The 16,685-nt window shown below is 40.4% G+C and overlaps 1 protein-coding gene across 1 annotated transcript in view; it reads left to right on the top strand.

Annotated features, from left to right (window-relative positions):
- Nucleotides 1-16,685, top strand: part of ITGA2 (integrin subunit alpha 2) — a 103,658-nt gene that overhangs the window by 34,468 nt on the left and 52,505 nt on the right. The window contains exon 3 of the mRNA XM_065873343.1: nt 15,578-15,687. Coding sequence (XP_065729415.1) covers nt 15,578-15,687 — 110 coding nt within the window. The remainder of the gene's footprint in view (nt 1-15,577; nt 15,688-16,685) is intronic.

Raw genomic sequence — 16,685 nt, forward strand, 5'->3', positions numbered from 1 at the left:
TGAGTTTACTTCAGGAAAACTGCATGTTGGATGAGTCAATGTAACAGAATCAGTTTTTATGGATTCAATTGCTTCCAGGGCAAAAGCTACTTTCCAGGATTTTTGTGAGACAGAACAGTAGGCTTAAGATGTTCTAGCAGTAATGAAGTCGGTGGACTTCGCACTGGGGAACTGAAAAACCTTGAGAGTGTAGCCATCCCACTGTTTGAGGAAGTGATCTGGCAGCCACAGAAGTCTGAGGCAACATGATGAGGCCAGGAGACTAAAACTGCCTTTCAACATATGCCAAAGAGTTTAGCTATTAAATTTATAATTGCAGTGTTTCCCAGCCAAGAGCTGAAAATGAACTCTCTTACCCGTCTTCTCCCTTCCTAGAGATGTGAAGTCTTACGGGTGAACTCTTCCCATCACCAGCTCCTTTTATGTTCCAAGCAGGTAGCCATATGGAACTCAGCGGACTCCTTGTGTTGTCAATGGCCTGGAACTAAATATAAGGAATAGTATTTATATTTATAAGCTGTAGGCTTTGAAATTTCTCATCTTAATGTGGATATTATATATAGTAAGCTTCTAATGCCAAACAAAATACCACCATGGATGGCTGATAGACATCTCCAACTGAAAACACCTCCTCCTGACCTTCTGAGTTTCCCTTGCCTCAAAATCTTGCTCTACTGACTGTATCCCCCTTATCTGATGATGGCCACTCGGTTGCTTTTAGTTCTAGCTGAAAACCTTGGGGTCATCCTTTGGGGTTTTTTTTATTATTATTCAAACACTAACCTCTCAAGAAATCCTGCTGGCCCTACCTTCAAAATATATCTGAAATAAGGACACTTGTCACCACCTTCCCTTCTGCCAGCCCCGTAGGAGCCTGGCATCACCTCTTGCCTGTATTATCCCAGGTGCCTTCTAAGCACTTCACCTGTTCTGCCTTTACCCCCATGCAATCATTCTCAACAGAGAAACCTTCAAAATCCTTCTAAAATATGTCAGATCATACAACTACTGTGCTCAAAACACTCCAATGACTTTCTTTCTCGTAGTTCACTCAGAGGGAAAACTGAGTCCTTATGATTTCATACAAGGCTCTGCAAGATCTGGGCCCATTAGCAGCATGACCTCATCTCTTGCAATTTCTCCCTTGTGCATTCTGGTCCAGCCACAGGGCTTTTGCACTTGCTGTTCCCATAGCCAGGACTATTCCTGGTTCTTACGGTTTTACTCCTTTCCCTCCATCTACTCTTTACTTAAATGTCACCTCAGTGAGGCCTTCCCTGGCCCTCCTAATAAAGATTATAACACCCTCCACCTCACGCTCCTAGCTTTATCCTCCTCACTTTTCCCACATAGCACTGATCACTATCACCATATGTTTTACTTACTTATTACACTTATTGTCTGTCTTTTCCCACTTTTCCTCCCTCTGTGAGGCCATAAATTTTTGACTGACTTACTCTCTAATATCTCCCCAGTGCCTAGAATTGAGTCTGGCACACAGTTGGCCTAGCCACCAGGTACAGCGTCACAGATTGTATACTGTACAAGGCCAGGGCACACCATGCATGTGGGAATGGTACCTGCTAGAGCTGTGCAACGTGTCAGCCCCCTAAGATCTTAAAAAACATTTATTGAATCAAATAAAACATGCTTTGCCCTAGTCAATATTTTTAAGTGCACCTCTGTCCATAATCTCTGGAAAAGTCTCTAGTATCGAAGGAACGCTTGGAGGGTTTAGAAAATCACAGACCAAAGGAAGATATTTATAACAGCCACCGTAAATACTGTTTACTAACTAAACAAAGTATTTTGAATTCCACTGGAGGTGGGCAGATTGGCTATGTTTTGGAACTCTATATAATCACTATTTTCCCACAAGATAATTGAACAGTAAGTGTTATTTTAAGTAGTCTTGGAAGAATTCCCAGTTTCACTGTAGGAAAAGAGGAGTTTATATCTTGGGATTTTGTTTTGTTTTGAGAATCAACACGCACGACTGTTCACGCAGCTCCTTGTCTGGTTGTGATTAAATTAAATCCATAACTTCAAAGAGGCTTTGCCACATTTCAGCAGGGTTTACCTACCAACGTATCCTATTCCACACCTTTGTAACATTCTCTCCTGGCATGTTTCTTCCTGCTACAGCTGATTACATAAAATTTTATAGATAAATATATCTGCCTCCCTCATCTTTCTGTCTGATTAATTTGAGAATGTCACAGTTCCCTCGGAGTAACCATGGGTGATGTCATAGCCTTTCCTTGTGAGGGTGAGTTGTCAGGAACAAGGATTTCACTAGGTGCAAGGGAGGAGGAGAAGCTACTGGAAACACTGCCAATAAAGGAGGTGAGCAATGGTTTTACAAACATTCTCTGTAGTCACTAGTATGACCTGTGACTTCCTAATGTGGTTCACAGTATTTAAAGAATGAATCATGCATGATGAGGATATCCTTGCTGTTCTTCAGCAGTCACCAAAATGGTCTGGTTACCACTGTCCTCCATTGTTTGGGGTTAAGAGTTCAATATGGCGTAACGCTGCCAGAGATTGATGTGTTCTGTGTGAGAATCTCAGCTCCTTTCATAACTTCCTTGTTAAGGGGCACACAGCTGCACAGATGCTTGCCTTCTCTTCTTCCTGTCTGATGAATGGGGTGTGTGTGGGGGGGTAACTTTCACGGTCATGGTGGAGATGTCATCATCTCCCAGAGCCTCGAGGTTGTCAAATCATGAATTCTGGGAGGGGATAGGAGAGGGTGGGGGGACAGTGTCCAGGGAATGTCGATGGGAAACAGCAAGTGGCCTTTTGAGCTTTCTCACTGAGAAAACAGGTAGCTAGTGGTGCAGCTTTACTGCTGGAGGCTCTGAGGAACAAAACGGTTAAAGTTTAGGTCAGAAACACTAAACTTTTGTTTCTCAGTGTGTTTCTCTGGAATATGCTGAGGGTGGGTGGGAAAGGTGCACAGTAGAAGCCACGCAAATGGCCACATTTGGGACCATCTGAACATACGCTGCTCTTCCCTGTCTGTAAACAGTACGCCCCCCCCCCCCCCCCCCCCCCCCCCCGTCTCAGTAGGTGTGGCCTGACCCTCAGGGTCCTGTTCCTACTCCTTGATGATTCTGGAGCCCAACCCATCTGTTCAGACAGTTTTCCCAACCTGGGCCCTTTGCCAGGCCTTCTTGCCACCAATCGGAAAGAGAATAAATAGCCTAAGGGTCAAGAGCTTGGGCGTCAGAATCGGTTATGCTTGGCTCTCACGACCTAGGTGAATATGAGTAAGTTGCTTATCTCGCTGTGTCTCAGCGATTCTATATGGAAAATGGAGATAACATAATCTCAGACTCGTTTTGCACAGGAAGTTAATAATGTTCAGAGAGACTCTCATTCAGTACCAGCTGTTGTAAGATTTGCTGTAATTAATATCAATTCCCAGCACGTAAAGGGGCAAAGCCACACTTCCTATTATAGTTTCTTGCTATCAGGTGCCATGTTGTTCCCTACAGACCCCTCAGTCAGCTTTTGTTTAAAAAATAAAGACACAAGTTAGACACATCATGGATATGTGGAGACTGAATCAGGAACAGCAGACAGAACAGTGACCATATAATGCTTTCCTCTCAACTTGGTGGAGTTTTTTTCACCTCTTCTTGTTTGTCTGTTTTTTCTTCAATTTGGACAGAAAGAAATGCTCCTCAATAAAAACAGAACTAAAAATTTTCTACTCAACTTTTCCTCAAGTAAGAGAATTCTCTTAGGTAATAATGTAGAATCAACACAACATTGTAAATCAACTATACTCCAATAAAAATTTTTAAAAAATAATGTAGAATCATCCACTTGTGTTTTCATTCATTTGTTCAACACCTAGTCACTCAGTGCTATAGTCTCAATTCCTAGTCCCCATGAACTTTTCCTCTCTAGGGAGAATTTAGTCAGGAGTCAAGGACTTCCAGGGTAACGTGATGAAAACTGGGACAGGGAAGGCTCAGAGGCTATGAAAGTCTTCAGGAAATCCACCTTGCTCAAATGTGGAAGAACCAGATGACTTCCTGGAAGAAGTGGTTGTCTAATGGGAGACATAACTAATGAGCAGAATTTCCCAGGCAGGGAACAGCATGTGTGAAGGTTTAGAAGCAAGAAGAACTCAACTCCTCCACCAGATCAGAGTCTAATGCCTAAAATACAGAATTTCAGGAATGTACCAGGAGAAAACAGGGCTGGAAAAGTAAGCAAGGGACAGATTATCTCTTTCTTTCTTTATTAAAGAAATTTTTATTGATGTATAGTTAATTTATAATGTTAGTTTCAGGTGTACAGCTAAGTGATTAAATATATGTGTGTGTGTGTGTGTATGTATATTCTTTTTCAGTCTCTTTCTTTCTTAAATTTTAAGATGTATCCTGCACACAAAGATCAGAGGTAATACTGTGTATTTCCACTATGGAATGAAGACCAGAGATTTGTACAAATGGAGAAAAATCGAGCTGCTGGAAGATAGTTTTTACAATACAGAGTCTTCATAAGTTTCCTAACTTCCTCCGAGTTGTCATGAATTTGAAGAACATCAGATATGTTCAAACATGCACTTCAAATCCTGCTCTATGATCCTCTCCCTCCATTAAAGTGAATATTGGGACTTACTAATAGCCATTATTTCAATCCTATTTCTATTTGTATTTCAGGTATACAGATTGTGGTTCACAATTTTTAAAGGTTATGTTCCATTTATAGTTATAAAATATTGACTATATTCCCTGTGTTGTACTATATATCCTTAATTGCTTATTTATTTATACATAGTAATTTGTGCCTCTTAATCCTCTCCCCCTATATTGCCCCTCCTCCCTTCCCTCTCTGCACTGGTAACCACTAGTTTGTTCTCTGTATCTGTGAGTCTGTTTCCTTTTTGTTGTATTCACAAGTGTGTTTTACTTTGTAGAGTCCACATAGAAGTGATATCATACAGCATTTGTCTTTCTCTGTCTGACTTATTTCACTAAGCATAATACCCTCCAAGTTCATTCATGTTGTTGCAAATGGCAAAATTTCATTCATTTTTTATGGCTAAATAGTATTATAGTGTGTGTGTGTGTGTGTGTGTGTATACCACATCTTCTTTATCCATTCATCTGTTGATGGACACTTAGGTTGCTTTCATATCTTGGAAATTGTAAAAAATGCTGATTTGAACATCGGGGTGCACATATCTTTTCAAATTAGTGGGGTATTTTGTTCTTGTTTTTGTTTTTTCCCCAGATAAGTACCCAGAAGTAGAATTGCTGGGTCATATGGTAGTTCTATTTTTAATTTCTTGAGAAACCTCCATACTGTTTTCCATAGTGGCTGCACCAATTTACATTCCCACCAAGAGTGTACGAGGGCTGTCTTTTCTCCGCATCCTCACCAACATTTGTTATTTGTGGTGTTTTTGATGATAGCTATTCTGACAGGTGTGAAGTGCTATTTCATTGTGGTTTTAATTTGCATTTCTCTGATGATTGATGATGTTAAGGATCTTTCCATGTGCCTATTGGCCATCTGTATGTTTTTGGAAAAGCGTTTATTCAGGTCTTCTGCCCTTTTTTTTTTTTAAACGTCTTTTTTGGAGTATAATTGCTTTACAATGGTGTGTTAGGTGCTGCTGTATAACAAAGTGAATCAGCTATACATATACATATATCCCCATATCCCCTCCCTCTTGCGTCTACCTCCCACCTTCACTATCCCACCCCTCTAGGTAGTCACAAAGCACCGAGCTGATCTCCCTGTGCTATGTGGCTGCTTCCCACTAGCTATCTGTTTTACGTTTGGTAGTGTATATATGTCCACGCCACTCTCTCACTTCATCCCAGCTTACCCTTCCCCCTCCCCGTGTCCTCAAGTCCATTCTCTATGTCTGCGTCTTTATTCCTGTCCTGCCCCTAGGTTCTTCAGAACCATTATTTATTTATTTATTTATTTTTAGATTCCATACATATGTGTTAGCTTATGGTAGTTGTTTTTCTCTTTCTGACTTACTTCACTCTGTATGACAGACTCTAGGTCCATCCACCTCACTACAAATAACTCAATTTCGTCTCTTTTTATAGCTGAATAATATTCCATTGTATATATGTGCCACACCTTCTTTATCCATTCATCTGTCAGTGGAAACTTAGATTGTTTCCATGACCTGGCTATTGTAAATGGTGCTGCAGTGAACAATGTGGTACGTGACTCTTTTAGAATTATGGTTTTCTCAGGATATATGCCCAGTAGTGGGATTGCTGGGTCGTATGGTAGTTCTATTTGTAGTTTTTTAAGGAACCTCCATACTGTTCTCCATAGTGGCTGTATCAATTTACATTCCCACCAACAGCGTAGGAGGGTTCCCTTTTCTTCACACCCTCTCCAGCATTTATCGTTTGTAGATTTTTTTTTGATGATGGCCATTCTGACCACTGTGAGGTGATACCTCATTGTAGTTTTGATTTACATTTCTCTAATGATTAGTGATGTTGAGCATCATTTCATGTGTTTGTTGACAATCTGTATATCTTCTTTGGAGAAATGTCTATTTAGCTCTTCTGCCCATTTTTGGATTGGGTTGTTTGTTCTTTGATGTTGAACTGCATGAGCTGCTTGTATATTTTGGAGATTAATCCTTTGTCAGTTGCTTCGTTTGCAAATATTTTCTACCATTCTGAGGGTTGTCTTTTCATCTCCTTTATGGTTTCCTTTGCTGTGCAAAAGCTTTTAAATTTCATTAGATCCCATTTGTATATTTTTGTTTTTATTTCCATTTCTCCAGGAGGTGGGTCAAAAAAGATCTTGCTGTGATTTAAGTCATACAGTGTTCTGCCTATATTTTCCTCTAAGAGTTTTATAGTGTCTTACATTTAGGTCTCTAATCCATTTTGAGTTTATTTTTGTGTATGGTGTTAGGGAGTGTTCTAATTTCATTCTTTTACATGTAGCTATCCTGTTTTCCCAGCACCACTTATTGAAGAAGCTTTCTTTTCTCCGTTGTATATCCTTGCCTCCTTTGTCAAAGATAAGGTGACCATATGTGGGTGGGTTTATCTCTGGGCTTTCTATCCTGTTCCATTGATCTATATTTCTCTTTTTGTGCCAGTACCATACTGTCTTGATTACTGTAGCTTTGTAGTATAGTCTGAAGTCTGGGAGCCTGATTCCTCGAGCTCCATTTTTCTTTCTCAAGATTGCTTTGGCTATTTGGGATCTTTTGTGTTCCCATGCAAATTGTGTAATTTTTTGTTCTGTTCTGTGAAAAATGCCATTGGTAATTTGATAGGGATTGTACTGAATCCTATAGTATAGTCATTTTCACAATGTTGATTCTTCCAGTCCAAGTACCTGGTATATCTCTCCATCTGTCTGTATCGTCTTTAGTTTCTTTCATCAGTGTCTTACAGTTTTCTGCATACAGGTCTACCTAGATAGGTTTATTCCTAGGTATTTTATTCTTTTTGTTGCAGTGGTAAATGGGAGTGTTCCCTTAATTTCTCTTTCAGATTTTTCATCATTAGTGTGTAGAAATGCAAGAGATTTCTGTGCATTAATTTTGTATCCTTATCAAATTCATTGATAGCTCTAGTAGTTTTCTGGTAACATCTTTAGGATTCTCTGTGAATAGTATCATGTCATCTGCTAAGAGTGACAGTTTTACTTCTTCTTTTCCGATTTGGATTCCTTTAATTTCTTTTTCTTCCCTGATTACCATGGCTAGGACTTCCAAACTGTGTTGAATAATAGTGGTGAGAGTGGGCAACCTTGTCTTGTTCCCGATCTTAGAGGAAATGGTTTCAGTTTTTCACCATTGAGAATGATGTTGGCTGTGGGTTTGTCATATGTGGCCTTTATTATGTTGAGGTAAGTTCCCCCTATGCCTACTTTCTGGTGGGTTTTTATCATAAATGGGTGTTTAATTTTGTCAAAAGCTTTTTCTGCATCTATTGAGATGATCATATGCTTTTTCTCCTTCAATTTTGTTAATATGGTTTATCACATTGATTGATTTGCATATATTGAAGAATCCTTGCATTCCTGGGATAAACCCCACTTGATCATGGTGTATGATCCTTTTAGTGTGCTGTTGGATTCTGTTTGCTAGCATTTTGTTGAGGATTTTTGCACCTATGTTCATCAGTGCTATGGGCCTGTAGTTGTCGTTCTTTTGTGACATCTTTGTCTGGTTTTCGTATCAGGGTAATGGTGACCTCATTGAATGAGTTTGAGAGTGTTCCTCACTCTGCTCTATTTTGGAAGAGTTTGAGAAGGATAGGTATTAGCTCTTCTCTAAATGTTTGATAAAATTGGCCTGTGAAGCTATCTGGTCCTGGGCTTTTGTTTGTTGGAAGATTTTTAATCATAGTTTCAATTTCAGTGCTTGTGATTGGTCTGTTTATATTTTCTATTTCTTCCTGCTTCAGTCTCAGAAGATTGTGCTTTTCTAAGAATTTGTCCATTTCTTCCAGGTTATCCATTTTATTGGCATATAGTAGCTTGTAGTAATCTCTCATGATCCTTTGTATTCCTGCAGTGTCAGTTGTTACTTCTCCTTATTCATTTCTAATTCTGTTGATTTGAGTCTTTTCCCTTTTTGTCTTGATGAGCCTGGCTAATGGTTTATCAGTCTTCTTTATCTTCTCAGAGAACCAACTTTTAGTTTTATTGACCTTTGCTATCGTTTCCTTCATTTCATTTTCATTTATTTCTGATCTGATCTTTATGACTTCTTTCCTTGGGCTAACTTTGGGGTTTTTTTGGTTCTTCTTTCTCTAATTGCTTTAGGTGTAAGTTTAGGTTATTTATTTGAGATTTTTCTTGTTTTTTGAGGTAGGATTGTATTGCTATATACTTCCCTCTTAGAACTGCTTTTGCTGCATCCCATAGGTGTTGGTTGTTGTGTTTTCATTGTCATTTGTTTCTAGATATATTTTGATTTCCTCAGTGACCTCTTGGTTATTTAGTAGTGTATGGTTTAGCCTCCATGTGTTTGTATTTTTTACAGTTCTTTTCCTGTAATTGATACCTTGGCTCATAGCGTTGTGGTCAGAAAAGATACTTGATACGATTTCAATTTTCTTAAATTTACCAAGGCTTGATTTGTGACCCAATATATGATCTGTCCTGGAGAATGTTCCTTGAGCACTTGAGAAAAATATGTATTCTGTGTTTTTTTTTTGGATGGAATGTCCTATAAATATCAGTTAAGTCCATCTTTTTTAATGTATCATTTAAGCCTTGTGTTTCCTTATTTATTTTCATTTTGGATGATCTGTCCATGGGTGAAAGTGGGGTGTTAAAGTCCCCTACTATGAATGTGTTACTGTTGATCTCCCCTTTTATGGCTGTTAGCATTTGCCTTATGTATTGAGGTGCTCCTATGTTGGGTGCATAAACATTTACAATTGTTATATCTTCTTCTTGGATTGATCCCTTGATCATTATTTAGTGTCCTTGTCTCTTGTAATAGTCTTTGTTTTAAAGTCTATTTTGTCTGATATGAGAATTGCTACTCCAGCTTTCTTTTGATTTCCATTTGCATGGAATATCTTTTTCCATCCCCCCACTTTAAGTCTCTATGTGTCCCTACGTCTGAGGTGGGTCTCTTGTACACAGCATATATATGGGTCTTGTTTTTTGTATCCATTCAGCCAGTCTGTGTCTTTTGGTTGAAGCATTTAATCTGTTTGCCTTAAGGTAATTAACCATATGTATGTTCCTATTACCGTTTTCTTAATTGTTTTTGGTTTGTTGTTGTAGGTCTTTTCCTTCTCTTGTGTTTCTTGCCTAGAGAAGTTCCTTTAGCATTTGTTGTAAAGCTGCTTTGGTGGTGCTGAATTCTCTTAGCTTTTGCTTGTTTGTAAAAGTTTTAATTTCTCCATCAAATCTGAACGAGATCCTTGCTGGGTAGAGTAATCTTGGTTGTACGTTTTTCCCTTTCATCACTTTAAATATGTCCTACCACTCCCTTCTGGCTTGTAGAGTTTCTCCTGAAAGATCAGCTGTTAACATTATGGGGATTCCCTTGTATGCTATTTGTTGGTTTTCCCTTGCTGCTTTTAATATTTTCTCTTTGTATTTAATTTTTGATAGTTTGATTACTATGTGTCTTGGCATGTTTCTCCTTGGATTTATCCTGTATGGGACTCTGTACTTCCTGGACTTGATTGACTATTTCCTTTCCCATATTAGGGAAGTTTTCAACTATAATCTCTTCACAATATTTTCTCAGTCCTTTTCTTTTTCACTTCATCTTCTGGGACCCCTATAACTGGAATGTTGGTGCATTTAATGTTGTCCCAGTGGTCTCCGAGACTGCCCTAAATTCTTTTCATTCTTTTTCTTTATTCTGCTCTGCAGTAGTTATTTCCACTATTTTATCATCCAGGTCACTTATCCATTCTTCTGCCTCAGTTATTCTGCTATTGATTCCTTCTAGAGAATTTTTAATTTCATTTATTGTGTTGTTCATCATTGTTTGTTTGCTCTTTAGCTCTTCTAGGTCCCTGTTAAAATGTTTCTTGTATTTTCTCCATTCTATTTCCAAGATTTTGCATCATCTTTACTATCATTACTCTGAATTCTTTTTCAGGTAGACTGCATATTTTTTCTTCATTTGTTTGGTGGGTTTTTACCTTGCTCCTTCATCTGCTGTGTATTTCTCTGTCTTCTTAATTTGCTTAACTTACTGTGTTTGGGGTTTCCTTTTAACAGGCTACAAGTTCATAGTTCCCATTGTTTTTGGTGTCTGCCCCCAGTGGGTAAGTTTGGTTAAGTGGGCTGTGTAGGCTTCCTGGTAGAGGGGACTGGTGCTTGTGTTCTGATGGGTGAGTCTGGATCTTGTCTTTCTGGTGGGCAGGACCACGTCCAGTGGTGTGTTTTGGGGTGTCTGTGACCTTATTATGATTTTAGGCAGCCTCTCTGCTAATGGGTGGTGTTGTGTTCCTGTCTTGATAGTTGTTTGGCATGGGATATCCAGCACTGGAGCTTACTGATTGTTGAGTGGAGCTGGGTCTTAGCATTGAGATGGAGATCTCTGGGAGAATTCTCACCAATTGACATTATGAGGGGCCAGGAAGTCTCTGGTGGATCCTGAACTTGGCTCTCCCCCCTCAGAGGCTCAGGCCTGACACCTGGGTGGAACACTAAGACCCTGTCAGCCACACGACTCAGAAGAAAAGGGAGAAAAGAAATAAAAAAGAAAGAAAGAAAAAATAAAAATAAAGTTATTAAAATAAAAAAATTATTTAAATAAATTAAAAAGAAAAAAGAGCAACCAATCCCACAAACAAATCCACCAATGATAACAAGCACTAAAAACTATACTAAAAAGAAATGGACAGAAAGAACCCTAGGACAGATGGTAAAAGCAAACCTATACAGACAAAATCACACAAGGAAGTGTACACATACACAATAACAAAAAGAAAAAGAAAAAAATATATACATATACATATAAAAAAGAAGAGAGCAAACAAATCAATAAACAAATCTACCAATGATAATAAGCTGTAAATACTAAACTAAGATAAACATAAAAGTAGATACAAATTAGACACAGAAAGCAAACTCCAAGTCTACAGTTGCTCCCAAAGTCCACCGCCTCAGTTTTGGGATGATTCGTTGTCTATTCAGGTATTCCACAGATGCAGGGTACATAAAGTTGATTGTGGAGATTTAATCCGCTGCCCCTGATGCTGCATGGAGAGATTTCCCTTTCTCTTCTTTGTTCGCACAGCTCCTGGGGTTCAGTTTTGGATTTCCCCCTGCCTCTGCAGGTAGGTCGCCCTTTGGCATCTGTTCTTCACCCAGACAGGAGGGTGTTAAAGGAGCAATGATTCCGGGGCTCTGGCTCACTCAGGCCAGGGGAAGGGAGGGATATGGTAGTTATAACTGGAATGCAGGGTGAGCCTGCGGTGGCAGAGGCTGGCGAGACATTGCAACAGCCTGAGGAACGCTGTGTGTTCTCCCAGGGAAGTTGTCCGTGGATCACGGAACGCTGGCAATGGCGGGCTGCATAGGCTCCTAGGACGGGAGGTGTGGATAGTGACCCGTGCTTGCACATAGGCTTCTTGGTGGCTGCAGCAGCAGCGTTAGTATTTCATGCCCGTCTCTGGTGTCCACGCTGATAGCCGTGGCTCATGCCTGTCTCTGGGGTTCATTTAGGCGGTGCTCTGAATCCCCTCTCCTCGCACACCCTGAAACAATGGTCTCTTGCCTCTTAGGCAAATCCAGACTTTTCCCCAGACTCCCTCCTGGCTAGCTGTGGTGCACTAGCACCCTTCAGACTGTGTTCATGCAGCCACCCCCAGTCCCGTCCCTGGGATCTGACCTCCAAAGCCCGAGCCTCAGCTCCCAGCCCCCACCCGACCCAGCCGTTGAGCAGACAAGTCTTTCAGGTTGGTGAGTGCCGGTCGGCACTGATCCTCTGTGCGGGAATCTGTCCACTTTGCCCTCTGCACCCCTGTTGCTGCGCTCTCCTCCATGACTCCGAAGCTTCCCCCCCTGCCCACCCTCCATCCCCACCAGTGAAGGGGCTTCCTAGTGTGTGGAAACTTTTCCTCCTTCACGGCTCCCTCCCACTGGTGCAAGTCCCGTCCCTATCCTTTTGTCTCTGTTTTTTCTTTTGCCCTACCCAGGTATGTGGGAAGTTTCTTGCCTTTTGGGAAGTCTGAGGTCTTCTGCAAGCATTCAGTAGGTGTTCTGTAGGAGTTGTTCCACGTGTAGGTATATTTTTGATGTAGTTATGGAAGGAAGGTGATCTTCACGTCTTTCTCCTCCACCATCTTGACGTTCCTCCCTCCCCTTTTTTTTTATTGTTTTTTTTTCTTTGATGTTGAGTTGTATGAGCTGTTTATATATTTTGTATATTAACCCCTTATCAGTCTTATCATTTGTAAATATTTTCTCCCATTCAGTAGGTTGTCTTTTTGTTTTGTTGATGATTTCTATAAGCAGTATTTTAACAGGTAAATTAGGTAAAGTATCTGCTCAGAAGAAGACAAAAACTTTCAACTCTAACCTTAATCAAAGTTTGCTGTTTTAAAGTATTCTAGGAACTTCCCGGGTGGTCCAGTGGTAAAGAATCTGCCTTCCAATGCAGGGGACGCACGTTCAGTCCCTGGTTGGGGAACTAAGATCCCACATGCAGCCAGGCAACTAAGCACTTGTGCCACAACTACTGAGCTTGTGTACCTCAACAAGAGAGCCTGCGTGCTGCAAACCACAGAGCCCATGCACCCTGGAGCCTGCACACCACAACTAGAGAGAGAAAACCCACACGGCACAACTAGAGAGAAGCCTGTGCACCGCAATGAAGAGCCCACGCGCTGTAACGAAAGATCCTGAATGCCTCAGCAAAGATCTCGTGTGCCAGAACTAAGAACTGACACAGCCAAAAAACTAAAGAAAATAAATAAAACGAATATTCAAAAAAAGTATTCTAGAATGCTGTGTAAAATATTATTTTGAAAATAATTGTATAAGATGAATAAGGGGAGAAGACTATTACTGAATCATTAACTCTCTTTCAAAATAATTTGTATTTTCCTCTTTCCATGGTTGTTCATAGTGTTCCCTCTGTTAAGAATGCTGACTACCAGCCTCATCCTTTGATGTCCATTTTTTTTTTTTTTTTTTTTTTTTTTTTGCGGTACGCGGGCCTCTCGCTGTTGTGGCCTCTCCCGTTGCGGAGCACAGGCTCCAGACGCGCAGGCTCAGGAGCCATGGCTCACGGGCCCAGCCGCTCCGCGGCATGTGGGATCTTCCCGGACTGGGGCACGAACCCGTGCCCCCTGCATCGGCAGGTGGGCTCTCAACCACTGCACCACCAGGGAAGCCCTGATGTCCATTTTTGCTTCCTTAGACCATTTTACTATTTTTCAGGAAGGGGAACTTATTCATATCTTTCTACTCATTTGTATGATTATTATTTTGTTTTGTTTTGTTTTGTTTTGTGGTACATGGGCTTCTCACTGCTGTGGCCTCTCCTGTTGTGGAGCACAGGCTCCGGACGCGCAGGCTCAGCGGCCATGGCTCACGGGCCCAGCCGCTCTGCGGCATGTGGGATCTTCCCGGACCGGGGCACGAACCCGTGTCCCCTGCGTCGGCAGGTGGACTCTCAACCACTGCGCCACCAGGGAAGCCCTGTATGATTATTATTTTACTTGTTATGTATTTTAAACAGTTTTACTAAGTTAGTAGAAATGTACCTTAGACTTTTTTTATCCACTGTAGCACTTAATTGGGCACATGTTGTTTAATCAGTAATGTTAAAATATTTAGACAGAAGCCTCATGAAAGAATTTTTTTTTTGGCGGTGTGCGGGCCTCTCACTGCTGTGGCCTCTCCCGTTGTGGAGCACAGGCTCCGGACGCGCAGGCTCAGCGGCCGTGGCTCACGGGCCCAGCCGCTCCGTGACATGTGGGATCCTCCCGGACCGGGGCGCGAACCCGTGTTCCCTGCATCGGCAGGCGGACTCAACCACTGCACCACCAGGGAAGCCCGACATGAAAGAATTTAAGTTTCATAGATCAATAATCTAATCCTTCCCAACTTTGACAAGGAAAAAATGTTCAGTCAAATATGCTTCCTTAGTCACTGGATGCTGCTGAGTAACATACAGGAGTTTCTAAAGATCAGGCTGTTACATGGACTCTTTCTGTCCATTCTTCTGTGGCCAGAAATGTCGAGTGAGTGGTTCTACAGAGAAATGCATAGTCTCTTACTGGAAAAACTCTGTCGGAAGTGAACTAACCAAAGGGAAGATGTTAGCACCCGTCTCTGACCTCAGTGTTCTGTATTCCGGCTATAAACATGATACACATAAGGAGAGCCCCACAGTACACTTGCTCTTTATTTTTGCTGAGGATTCCCTTTTATAGACAGTAAGCATAAAGCCATTTAGATAGCTCATCTGCTCCCTAAATAACATATAAAAGTGCTTAGGGCATAGAAAGCACTGGACAAATGTTAGTTTTCACTTCAGCTTTTAGTATCGTTTCATTCTTTAGAGCTATGCTGACCAAAGAGCCACTGGCCGCCCATGGGTACTGAACACTCGAAGTATTACTTGTCTACATTGATATGTGCTCAAAATATACACACTGAATTTCAAACACTTAGTGTGGAAAAAAGGATATCAAATAGCTAATTAATAACTTTAATATTGATTGCATGCTAGTGTGGATATATTGAGTTAAATAAAATATATTATTTAAGTTAATTTCACCTGTTGCTTTTTTGTTTTATTAATGTGGCCACTAGAAAACTTAAAATTACATATGTGCCCACATTTATGGCTTGCATTATATTTCTGTTGGACAGAACTGCTTTAGAGAGACCTCCCAGGTGTGTGGCAAGACAGCTGTACTGTAGATGTTCATCAAGGATCTTGATCAGCTAAGCGGAAAAGAAGGAGAGCAAATTATAGCTGAGCAAATAGAAACTGTTCACTTATTAAAAATTTAAATTTGTTTTTTTTTTTTTTACTGTTTTGTGGTCAGCTTTATCTTTAAGAAACTATAGCTAACACTTTATGTCTAATGGAAAATAAAATCCCCATTTCTAGGTTACTGGTTGGTTCACCATGGAGTGGCTTTCCTGAGAACCGAATGGGAGATGTGTATAAATGTCCTGTTGATCTATCCACCACTGCATGTGAAAAACTGAATTTGCAAAGTAAGTTATAATTAGCAATGTGATTATTTTACACATAACAAAATCTCATTTGTTACATACCCAGCTGAAAAATAACAACAAAACCAATCATAGTTTTGTGTTTAAGGAATATAGACAACTTTTGTTGCCTTTATGTCTGTAGTCATATGGGGCCCAGCTGTATTCAAATTTCCAACACAGTTTGATGACCTGATTAAGAAAGATGGATGCATGGGAAACGTGCTGCCTCCTGGGCCATCTATCCCCAGACTGTGGACTGGTTTCCACTGACATGTAGGATTATTTTGCTGGTTACTTATAGAAATCTGAGACTATCCATACTTCTCTCCCTCCTCAAAACAAACCATTAAGTATAGAAACATCAGTACTAGGGCTGATTTTGGGCGTGCCGAGGAACACTATTTCTGGTCATGTCTAAATGATTTCATTCTACTAAAAAAAATTCACAGTTTGGAATTCTTTGTAATTGTTTGCAATTGGTGTTTTAATTATCCACAAGAGTAGACCTCTCTTTCCAGAAGTTAAGTAGTGAAGGAGAATTGGGAAAATAGTTTGATAAGGTAGCAGGATTAAGAGACAATTTTTCTAATAAAAAAGAGATGATCCTATTTGTAGCGAGAGTGGAAGGAAGCAATAAAAAGGGAGTGACTACTGGTCAAGAATAAAGTTAACTGGATGGAATTAATGTCTCTGGTACCTGGGAAAATGAGTCTGAGGAAGAATGCTCTCTTCTCTGAAACACAAAGGAAAGAGAGAAGTCAGAATTCTAGAAGGACCTTTAGGTAAAGATGAGAGAAGTTGAGATTATCCTTCAAGTGTGATTATCTTCTTTGCAGTAGAGAGTGATGGGATCTGGGCTGAGTTTGGAGGCTTGAGAAGAAGGGTGAAGTTTTAAAACAGGTATCCTGGGAAATGGGGAATAAACTATATAATAAAACTTTTGAATACTCACCCCTTATATATATATTTATTATTTTAGAAATTTTATGCATATGTAT

This window comes from Phocoena phocoena, chromosome 3 (genome assembly GCF_963924675.1).
Source record: "Phocoena phocoena chromosome 3, mPhoPho1.1, whole genome shotgun sequence".
NCBI classification, from domain to species: domain Eukaryota; kingdom Metazoa; phylum Chordata; class Mammalia; order Artiodactyla; family Phocoenidae; genus Phocoena; species Phocoena phocoena.